The 12,059-nt window shown below is 45.3% G+C and overlaps 1 protein-coding gene across 1 annotated transcript; it reads right to left on the bottom strand.

Annotated features, from left to right (window-relative positions):
* Positions 1-990: 990 nt before the first annotated feature.
* LOC105978654 (60S ribosomal protein L39-like) lies at positions 991-1,146 on the bottom strand. Its single transcript, XM_013004796.1, has one exon. It carries the CDS (start codon positions 1,144-1,146, stop codon positions 991-993), a length of 156 nt encoding a protein of 51 aa, XP_012860250.1.
* Positions 1,147-12,059: the final 10,913 nt, after the last annotated feature.

The raw sequence follows: 12,059 nt of genomic DNA, 5'->3' as shown, positions 1-12,059 counted from the left end.
GTGGAGAGCAAATGTTTTGAGAATGATGAGGGCAATGAATGTACAAGTGTGCTTTACACAATTGATGTATGTATGGATTGTGATAAGAGTTGTATGAGCCCCTAATAAAACACTTAAAAAAAGAATTCAAAAGGAAGAAAACAAACAAACAAACAAACAAACAAACAAAACCAAAGCAAAAAGAAATGATGTGCCTCATCTATTTCTGTGTCTGTTTGGTAGAAATGTGTTGATGACTGAGTGACAGGAAGCTGAGATGACAACTTGGAATAGTGAATCACTGAATGAAGAAAAGCCCCCCCTCTACTATCCTCAATTTGCGTAAAACTTCAAATTGTTTAAATTTGTGTATGTGAGAAATAAAATGATGCTTAAATTTATATATAAGCATCACTGTGGTCTACTGTGGTTGCTGGTATTAAGTATTATTCAGATTTAGTAGGATGTGAAAAGATTTGGAGAAAAAAGAATATGGCATAGCTAGGAAATGTCGGACACCGCAGTAGGGCTGGAGGCTAGCCAGTGGAGGAGAGAGTCTACAAATTGGTTGGAACCAATACAAACAAAAAGTATTGTTTTGCAAGCCATAATAAAGATATTGGGTTTCATTTTTGAAGGAACTGGGAGAACAGACAGTCACATGTCAGGAATAGTCACATAATCAGGATTGAATTTTGGTGATCACACACAACGGAGTACATAGGATGGACTGGAATGGAAAGCCCCTGAGGCCAGAGACCCTTTAGAAGTTCCATACAGTAGTCTGGGAAGCAATGGTGAGGAGTCAGCCTCCTGAAATGCACATCATCTTTTTTTTTTCCTTTGAACCAACAGCCTTACATTATTTATTGTTAGACTTGATGAGGAAGCAAAAAAACAAGGAATAAACCAGATTATTTGCCAACAGAAGTTCAATTGATCAGATGGGGACAAAAGTCTTAATGCAACACAACATGATTTGAGCCTGGGAAAATGTGGTCAGGGGGCTCCTTACAGACCCAGCTTGGTTCTTCTCCAGTGTCTTCTCTTGGAGTTGTACCTGACTTTATTACCGGTTTTCATTCGAATCCACTTGGGAATGGGCTGATTCTGCTTCTTGGTCTTGGCCAGGAATCTCTTGCTCCTGAAAGTCTTATGAGACAACATGGTGAGGTCGGAGCAGCACCACACTCAGGATGGCAGAGAAACTGGGAGAGGGAGAAGAGCTCACATCGTCTTTTTGTACCAGTCAACTTCCTTAGGTAAAGAAGGTAAATTGCCCTACTCAACAGATTCGCTCAGAGGTTTGCAAATTACTGTAAATAAAGTTTGAGCAGATGGAACTATGCCCGCTTGTTTATGTGTTGTCTATGGCTGTTTTTATCCTGTAATATCAGAGCTCAATAGTGGCATTAAGATTGTGTGAACATTTAGAAAAAGTTCGCTGACAGCTGGCTCGGACTGGATGAAGAGACATCAGTTGGACCATCACAGACGGTACAGAGACCCTCCATGGGAAGAGGAAATGTGTTGGTTGGTGAGACAACGAAGTGTGATATCTATGAGTGCTTTAGTGAAGTGGGGAAATGGCTACAGGTGTGGTGGTTCTCTGTGTGGTTCTCTCAGCTCAATAGGTTCTGAATTCCCCAAAACCAAACTCACCGCCATCAAGTCAATTCTGACTCTCGCATAACCCACTATGCCACCTGGGTTCCAGAGGTTCGGAACTAGGTCACCATATTTTGAGGGGAAGCCTTGTTAATTGTCTCTGATGTTGACCCAAATTTCCTATATGCAGGTTCTAAAATCCAGGCTTGATGGGAAGATGGAAAAGGCTTGTCCTGGCCTCCGGCCATACAAACATGCGTTCACAGAGTGATACACACCCTGTAATGTTATGTATATGTCTTGGTGCACGTTCCTTGCCAGTAAATATTGAGCTGTCTCATTCTTCGTACAGGCACTGTGGATTGTGACTCACATTGATTCAGAATGAGGAAGGACGAGGACGTGTCATTTATTAGCCTTTATAAAGCTCCTCCAGATGCTATAAAGCCTGAAAGCCTTAAGACTGGAGCCTGTGCTTCCATTCAGCGACCTGAACATTATGATGGAGAGAAAGGCTATTTGCGGTGCTATTTGGAAGAGGGCTTTAGAAAAGATGGGTCTCTCAGATTTTTCTTTACAATCAGTGACATCTTTATGGTTGATAGTCACAGGTGTGTGGGTATTTTTTCCCCACAGGCACAGGATCTGGCAGCTAGGTTGATGTTTTTGACCTTAGCAGGTGCACTGTGTAAGTACAATTATGTAGTGTTTGTTTTTTTGTGTGGCATTGGTAGGTGGACACATTTTTGTTCTCTTTACATACTTATCGGCAGGCCAAGACTTAGGAACACTGATGAGGATGGTTGGTTCCATCCTTTAAATTATAAAGGGGTTGGTAGTAATTATTGACAAGCTGCCTCAAATCCTGTTCTCCTTGAACACGTTTCGAACTATAACCAATTGTCAGGCAGAAGAGGGAACCAAGACCAAGATCAACCTCTTGGTGCCATGTGGTCTGTACATGGGCTACTGACACCAATGCCCTTACTTATTGAACACAGATTTGTCCCTCTATTAATTACAGGATCTCCTAGCATGGCTGTAGAGTTTAAAGATTCAGCCTGGAGGAGAGATGGTAGATTTTTATACGTGAATCCGTAGAGCAGTAGAGTTCTTATGATACAGGAGTGTTCGTCTTCCTAAATTAGGTAGAGGAAAAACCTCAATGGAATTATTGCAACTTGGTTTCTTAATATAATAAAAGTAATTGAAATGTGTTATTTAGGTCTCTAGGACTCCGGTTTTCTTAGATTCTCTCCCCAGAGAAACAAGGTAGGCTTAACGAGTGCTGTGATGTACACAGGGGAACAGGAGCAATGGCACCTGAGAGCAAAATAAAGGAAGTTGGACAGCTAAGGCTCAAGGAAGAGAAGAATTTTCTTAAGGAAAGCTTGAGTGCAAGTAGCTTGAGTTCTACTCATAAGAAAGGGAAATGAGATCCAGGCAGTACAAATGCTGAGATTTTGAGGTTGGGAAAGACAGTAAAGGAAGGAGGAGATTGAGATCCTGGAAACCAGATGGTCCAGGAGACTGTTGGTCAGTTATGTAAATCTCAGGCTCGCTCAACTTCAATGTGATGATTCAGTCATCCCTTTCCGGTAGAAAAAGGTGTGGACCTCAGGCATCCCCAGAAGACAATGTGAGTTGGTTCTAGACCGCTGCAATAAGTGAATGTACAACCAATCAAGTTGCACATTTTTGTTTTGGTTTTGTTTTCTAGTACATGTAAGGCATGTTTGTAGCATTCTGGAAAGGTATGAAATATTGTAAGAATTGCCAAAATGTGACACAGGAACACAAGGTGGACAGTGCTGTTGGAGAAATGACGCTGATAGAATTGCTCACTATTGGCTTACCACAAGCTTCAATGTGTAAAAAATGCAGTGATCTGTGAAATGCAATCAAGGGAAGTGCAATAATGGAGATCTGCCTGGAATAGACTGCCCTGGGACATCCAGCTATTGTTCTCAAGTTAAGTCACGTCAAAATCGGTGTCTATTTCCCCCAGAAGAGAAATTTGATATGAAATGTACACTGTTTGCTAAGTGTTCACAAATTTTAAGCTTGACTTTGACAAGCATGGCAAACATCTGACTAGACAGACAGGAAAGGAAAAAGGGAATGTGAAGTAAGTCATAGAATAATTGCTACTAAATCATAGAAACTTTTATTAAGCAGAGAAATAAAAATGTGAAGCTGTTGTTTCTCCACATATTCTTCCTCTAGGCCTATGCACTGCTTTTTAAAAATTCAATATCTGCTTGGGTGGAAAGGGGGAACCGATTAAAAGGATCTGCATGTAATTGGATCTGCATCTGGGTGAAGGGAGACTTCCGATGGTGTAGGATATGACAAAATAATAATAATTTATAAATTCTCAAGGGTTCATGAGGGAGGAGGGAGCAGAGAGGCCAGGGGGAAAAGGAGGGCTGATACCAAGGGCTCAAGTAGAAAGGAAATGTTTTGAGAATGATGATGGCAACAAATGTACACATGTGCTTGACACAGTGGATGGATGTATGGCTTGTGATAAGAGCTGTACGAGTCCCCCAATAAAATGATTAAAAAGAAAAGAAAAGAAAAAAAATTCAATATCTGTTTTTATTTTTCTTTGACGTGAACCTTTTCTCTATACTTGTACCTATGCCATATATAAGCACTTGCATGGCTTTTGATGCACTCGCTATGTTAACAGAGATGCATAGAGAAAAGGAGAGGTCCTTGGCGTGATAGTTAAAACACTAGCTGTTAACCAAAAGGTCCTTTTAAAAATATGGAAGAAAACTCGGAAGAGTGAAGTAGAACAGGCTTGCTGGTTGCATAGAGACTAGTGGACCCTTCGAGACTATGGCTGTCAGTTACCTTCAGGTCTGGAACTGAACTCACCCCTGGGGCTCAAAGTTCAGCCCCCCAATATTCAGGCCTGTAGAGGGAACAATAATGGTGCAGAAACATGCACACCTTAGATGAATCAACTGTTTGAGATGAAGGGCAGCCTCTACCCAAGAACAAAGTGACGGATTGAGAAAGAAGACGGAATGGGAACACGAACCACAGAGTTACGTCGAGGGGACTGCGGTGAATGAGATGAGAAAATGGTGTGTGGATTATTGAATGCAAAGCCAATGACCTGGACTGTAATGCTTTACCCACTTTATAATAACAAGTTTACAAAAATAAAATTTAAAGAGTTCTCTGAGTTTGGGGAACAAAAATAAATTTGGAAGCTGCAGCATCAGGGTTGTAGGGTGAATGTGCTAAGGCCTCAGTTCCCAGACTTATTACTGCCCCCTTTTAGAGCAAAACTACTCACTGTCCCCCTGGCCATTCAAAACTTTTGTGCTATGACCCATCAATCCAGGATAAAGTGTAGGTATCTGCTTCTGCAGCCCTTTTGGATGGTTCCAGTGCCCTCCCATGATAGATGAAACATAGAATGCTTACCAAATGTACAAGATTTTAAACTCGATTTTGACAAGCCCCTGAAACATCTGGCTAGACAGAGAGGGAAGCAAAAAGGAAATGTGAATGAAGTCATGAATGATTGCTACTAAATCCGAGACACGTTTACGAAGCAAGAATATATCAACATGTGAAGCAGGACACTATCACCCACCTAGAGAATCATTAGGCTCAGGGCTCCCAAAGAGAGTCCAGCAGGACAGCTCATGCTCCCCTGGAAGAAAGAGCAAGTGCACTTCGGATGTAAAAAATCCTCGGCACAGTTTCTCACCCATAATCAGCCCCAGGGTTGTCAGGTCTCCTTCCAGAAAATCTGTTCATTTGACTCCGCTGGAGTCTCTCAAAACAGTCACCTCTGAGCCGGCCTCTCGGCCTCCAGTGGAACTGGTCCAGCAGACCTCCTTGGAAGACACTTTTTTGATTGTGCCCCCACCCCCTCCGAATGCACCTCAATGAGACTAAGACAAGGGTAGTCTGATAAAACTCGTCTCTAACCATCCAGTGAACGCAGAGAAATGTTTGGATACATTTGATTCGTACGAACTCGTAGCAAAGCTTATTTTAAAAACCCTGTTGCTGTGAATGAAGTGAGAGTCAACCGAGCAGGTCATCGGTTTTCCATTCAACAATCCGTGCGCACGTTGCTCCAGCTCACCCACCAGTGCGCTGCCACGCGGGCTAGACAAAGCACCGGCTCCCATTTCTGCGTGCACTCTGTGCTTCCTGTTTCCGTACCTCCTTCTGTCCGGGCTCTCGGAACATTGCTGGGTAAATGGTATCCTTTTGATTTCATATGGTTTATTCTTAAATTTTGTTTTATTTTTTACCACAGAGCTGGGCTCAGTGCCGGGTCTGGTGTGACTGAGTACCACGGTCCGAGGACCCTCCTGTTCCTTTCTCATCCATAAACCTGGTTTCCTTTAGGGCTTTGAGCTCTGTTCTATATATTTTTTCCCCACTCTATCTAAGACCTTGAACTGTGACGATGTTCAGAAGAGTTAGTAGTGCTAGAGGGGGACTGTCTAGTTCTTTTGATCTCAGGGCCATGAAGATTGATGTTTGCACGGTCCATTAGTCTATCGGACCTATTGTTTCCAGATGTCTTCCAGTTGTCCTGTCTTCCTTCCCCCAGATGGGAAGAGACTAATAGCTGCTCAGGATCATTTCAGACCCCAGTTGAATAGCAATACTTTTTGACTTACTATCGTATAGCCAGGCATACACTTGTCAAGGTAGCACTAAAGAATGTTGCTCACTTAGTGTGGTTGTTGCGGTACTAAGTGACCCAACAGAGGAAGACAGGTAAGATCTCAGATCACAAATGGGAATGATTGCCCCTGAGGGCGAGGAGAAGCTGCTGTGAGGGCTTTTTTAATGCTATGTCAGGATGCGAGAATAAAAGCCTTTGGGAATCATCCTTAGACACTACAATGGTGAGGGAGAGGGGGCAGGGAGGGAGAGGAAAAAATGAGGAGCTAATACCAAGGGCTCAAGTAGAAAGAAAATGTTTTGAGAATGATGATAGCAACAAGCGTCCAAACGTGCTTGACACAATGGATGGATGTAGGGATTGTGATAAGAGTTGTACGAACCCCCAATAAAATGATTAAAAAAAAGACATATGCTAAGTACAGGAGAGGTGAGCCCCAAACCCCCAGCAATAAAACCAACCAAAAGAAGACCCACAATGCCGCGGGTTGACACACTGGCTGCAGCATGGTCTTGCACACAGCCCTGACTGGACGCACCGGGCAGTGCTTGGCACGGTTTCGTCCTGTTTTGCTGGGGGTTCACGATGAATTGAAGCTGACTTGAGGACACTTAACCTGCATGTAAGCATCTTTCCGTGTAATAAAATATGATTCCGCCATGCACAAAAAAGAAAAAAAGACAAGAAACTACAATCATATCAGGATTTTTGACAGAACCGAGACAGGAAGACTACAAAGCCTTCACATGAGGATTGACTATTTAATCCAGAATTAGATAGGCTTCAGGGCAGCCCAGAATTTGTAGGTAGAAATACAGCTACTGTGTATCCCCTGAGGGAAGATTCGTGGGAAATGGATGGAAAAGAAAGAAGAGATTGGAAGGGTGAGGCATGAGGCACACTCTGAATCAAGCACGGAATGAGACTGAACGTAGTCTGCACTGGCTGTTGTCTCATGGGAAGACTTGACCTGATGTGGGATTATCCAATTGAGGGAGTCGAAGGGTGAACACTTCATTTGAACCAAACCAGACCTAACTCACTGCCATCAACTCAATTCTGACTCATAGCAACCCTACAGGAGAGGGTAGATCTACTCTCGTGGGTTTCTGAGATTGTAACTCTTCATGGGAGTAGAAAGCCATGAACGGCTGGTGGTTTTGAACTGCTGGCCTTGCAGTTAGCAGCCCAACTTGTAACACACTACCTCAGGAGGATTCCTCTTAATTTGAACTGTGCATGCTTTTCCTCAGACCTTTCAAGAAATCTTTGGTTTCATTAAAAAATTTTTTTTATTATGAGTATGGTAGTATAAAATGGCAGAATAGATGATAAGGACAAATATCTGAGCAGAAGGAAAATGGATGGCAACAGAAGATTTGGGGATCTAGTTCTATATGTGGAAGAGGGGATAAGGATTCAGCTTAAGAATTAGGTTAAAATGTGAAAAGCCCCAGTTTGATGATCTCCCTGCAATGAACCAGAGGAACACGAACGCTGGAGGCGTGCCCTTCCTGAGAAAGGAGGAGAGAGGTGAGGGTCTCTGTTGCTGAAATTTGTAACTCCCCTTTGTGGATCACAGTTATGGTTGTGAGATGTGGTCAATTAGTCTGGCCCTTCTAGCCATCATCTCTTCTGTGAAGTATAAGTTCTAGACTCTACGACTGTGGAGGAAGTTCTCTGTGAGGCTATGCAGATCAAGGATCTACATCTAACCTCCTCCCTGGGGGATGGACAACCGAAAAGTGGGTGAAGGGAGATGTCAGACAGTGCAAGATCTGACAAAATAATAATAATTTATAAATTATCAAGGGTTCATGAGAGAGGGGGTAGCAGGGAGGGAAGGGAAAAAAATGAGGAGCTAAAACCAAGGACTCAAGCAGAAAGCCAATGTTTTGAGAATGATGATGGCAACAAATGTACAAATGTGCCGACACCATTGATGAATGTATGGATTGTGATAAGAGTTGTATGAGCCCCCAATAAAATGATTAAAAATGAAATAAATAATAAATAAATTAAACAAAAGACACAAGCCACACGTCCATCAAAGCCAGGCCTTTGTGTAAAAGAGCTATCTTGGAAGCAGGGAGAGGCAAATCTCAAGGCCATTAGAAGAAGAGCCACCAGTGGAACATATTTGAGGCCTCTGCCTAAAGTGGTGGGTGTCGCGACCAGAGGCTGTGACACAGAGCCATAGGCAGAGCCAAGGAGCCCAGGCCGTGTGACAGAACAGAGGAACAAGGCGGAGACTATGAGGCGGTGAGGCAGAGCTGCAGGCTGGCTTCCTGGCTGAGGCCTAGGGTAACGTGACCAGACATCCTGCTTTTGGCAGGACAGTCCCAATTTTTGGCGTTTAAAAAAAGCCCAGATTTTTGGAAAGAATGCACGACAAGCTAGGGAATAGTCTATTTGGTCCATTTAGGCCAAATTTTAATCAAGAACCCCCACCCCCTTACCTCCCACCCCCCGGTCAATGGTGTCCCGCTTTAAATCTGGTCACCTTGGCCTAGGGCTCAGAGGCTGAGGACCAGAGAGAAAGACTGGCTGAGGGCAGGCGCTGCTGTGGACCAATGACTGTGTTCCTGCTCTTCATCCGCTATGACTTGTGGTAATCTGTTAGCGTCTCCAGTCTACTCCCTTACTTGTATTTTCTGTGAGTTCTGTGTGGCCTTGGCAATGGATTAGTATGGCTGGCAGAAAAGGAGCATGTCACCCACAGGAGGAATGATTGGTGCCAGAACAGCTCACGAAAGATGAAGGGTAAGCTGAAGGTCCTCTGCCCCGTTTGCGCAGGCTGCCTTGGCGCTGGGAAGGGCAGAGGGCTCAATTTGACCTCACGTCAAGGCAACTCCTCTCCAGTTCAGTTTCACCAGTTGAAAAGGTAAGCTTTGGATCCCTGTTGGAGGCCTTGTTCGAGTCTTTCAGAATCAGCGTGGAGAGTCATTCGGTGGCTAGAAGCAACCCAGGCCAGGTCCTGACCTAGACATTTTACCTCCTTTTGTGGAAACTTCCCAACAGCTCTGTGGTGAAGGTCAGTAAAAAGAGCAAGGTTTTCATGGATAGGGATTTGACCCTGTGGCTGCAACCATGGCCTGACGCATAGCAAGATATACACACCCAACATTAAATTGGCTTCTTTTCTTCATGTGGTGGTGGTTTTTAGTGGAATGGATCTCAGGTGGTTAGCATCCTTAGACCCAGTCCTCTCCTAAGATGGACATCATTGAAAAGAATCCTTGGGTGTACTTGACGTGAGTTTTCCCTGCACATTCCCAGGCTCGTTAGATTTCTGAGGTGAGACAGAGCCTTAAAACCAAACCAAAGGTATTTCTGTTATTGTCCTCTTTCATTAGCTTGTGTTTCGCAGCTGGCTCTAGGACTGGTGAGTTCCAGAACATAGGAGATGAAATCAGGCGACGGATCCTGCATGCTCTTAAGGCACCAGGAGAATGATGACTGGGCCAAGGAGCAGAGGCTGCAGAGCAAGCCGGTCCAGGGGGCATCCATTCATTCATCCATCCATCGTTCACTCGCTCAGCTGGTGAGTAAATATGGAGCATCTTTTGTGTCCCCGGTACTTTGCTAGATTCTGAACATAAAAGACAAAGGAGATCGCAATAATAGCAGTCATAACATTGACTGGAGGTTTATTGTATGTTCGTGAGGTATTACACTTGAGCTAAATGATTTCATATACATTTTTATTATTGTTGTCCTGTGCCCAGGGGTTGGTTCTGACTCAAAGGGACTTTATAGGATAGAATACATCTGCCCCAAAGGGTTTCCTAGAGTGGAATCTTTCGGAGACCACCTTGCCAGGTCTTTTCTCTTGCAGTGGCTGGCAGGTTTGAACCGACAACCTTGCAGTTAGCAGGGGAGTGCTTAATCAGTGGGCCACCAGGGTGCCTACATTGTTTTAGGATCAATGGAAGCTCTGAGAAATTACTACCTTGCCCAAGGCCACACAGCTCTGCAGATGAAGAAGTCCCTGATTCGGTCTTGAAAATTTCATGAAAGGTTGAGTCCTATTGGGGGAAAACTACCATGAGTAAGTCGATTTTTGGAAGTAAAGCCAATGGAAAGATTCTTAAAAATATATACATTTCAAAAAAAATATATATATATACATTTCTATACTTTAAATAAGGACCCCTCGTGGCTCTGCGCTTTAAGCATTGGGCTGCTGATAGCAAGACTATTGGTTTAAGCCCACCAACTGCTTCCCAGGAGAAAGACGAGGCTGTCTGCTCCCTAAAATACCTACAGTCTCAGCGACACTCAGGAAACTTTCTCTTCTCTCTGATAGGGTCAGTTGGAACTGACTAATGGCAGTGGAGTTTTAAAAAAATATTGTTCATATCCATAAAGCTTTTCAAGAGTCAGAACCCCTGGGCTCCTTTCTTGTCCCTGCAGCTGAACATAGCTTGCTTCCCCTGGGAACCTGTAATATTATGGGTGATGTGGTGGCTTGACTTGCCCCTGAGCGCCAGCCCACCAGGGTCTCCTGGCCTCAGGAAGGGATGCAGCCCAGTCCAGGCCACCGTGGTAATTAATGAAGAGGAGTTAGATTGCCTTCATGGAGGGAGGAGAAGAGAAGCTCCTGTTTCCTGTCTCCCCGGTGCAGGGAGCGTCCATCAGACATCTGTCTGGCCTGAGCAGAGACGTGCAGCTGCCAATGAGAGCCCAGAACAACTCCCACCCGGAGCCCATCGGCAGCCACAAGAAGGTTTTGTGCTGGCTCTTTCCTGGCGTGCATGGCCTGCAGGCGGGAGGCACAAGTGGCATCCTTCTTCGAGAATCTCTTTTAATTAGTTGCCTAATAGCCACATTGCTTTTTCGCATTGTAATGCGGCTTTCAGGCCCCTGGTTTCCTGCGCAGCGGCCCGGATGGAGGGCAGCCTCCGTCGTGGGCGTACCCCCGACACGCTGCCGTCTCCCGGGGGTGGCAAAGCAGCCTTCTGTTTGCCCTCGCGGGGCGGATCCCCAGGCAAATGGCTCACTGAGTACTCCTTTGTGGAATTGCAACTCCGGAGGTGGCGTGGCGCGTGTGGGTGGACCAAGGGTGGGCGGGTGTGCAGCCGCGGACGGGTGACAAGTGCCCCTGTCGTGTCTGCTTTGGAATGTGCAGCCCTGGAGCTAATGACACCTCTCCGTTAAATGGCGGGTTGGCTCTCGGTGGCAGCTTTGCCCTATTGTTCCCACCACTTGACCCGTCAGGCGGAGAGGAGAGCGGGGGTGGGGGAGTCAAACCGGTGCTGCTCCAGGGGAGAGCTGCGGGTTGGGTTTGTCCTCAACCTTGGGCTCAGCGCCCGCTAGACGTCATCAAGTGCAAAGCAAGTGCAGAGCAAACAAAGCCTTGCCTTCGGGCTGTGCACTGTTCTCCTTCTGCGCCCACTGTCCTGCTCGTGCGCCGCGATCAAGTGCGTGCGTGTTTTTCTCTCTGAGAGATGACAGTTCCCAAGGGAAGGACACGCTGGCTCCGAAAAAAACTTTCCTTCTGTTGCCTGAGTTCCGGGTGTGCTGTCTGGCACCGTGCGCAGCGGCACATGGCGCGTTCCTGTACGGCGAGGCCAGCCCGGGTCTTTGGGGGGTTCTTACTAGTTTTGCCCGAAGCGAATACCGCAGCTCAATAGCAATTTAATATTGTAATCAGGGAGCAAACTGTGCGGTTTTGGCACATTGTGATAATTATTAACTACATCTATTAGTGTTCCGGTTCTAGTAACTAATATTTACAAAAGGTTCCCTGTGTGGGGAGACCTTGCCCAGACACCAATGTCGGCCTTATTCCGATGTG

The sequence above is a fragment of the Echinops telfairi genome, unplaced genomic scaffold, assembly GCF_000313985.2.
Source record: "Echinops telfairi isolate 266 unplaced genomic scaffold, ASM31398v2 ScPeMD7_7400;HRSCAF=8409, whole genome shotgun sequence".
In the NCBI taxonomy this organism is placed as follows: domain Eukaryota; kingdom Metazoa; phylum Chordata; class Mammalia; order Afrosoricida; family Tenrecidae; genus Echinops; species Echinops telfairi.
Note: the sequence above shows the minus strand (reverse complement) of the source record. Positions and strands in the feature narration are given on the sequence as shown.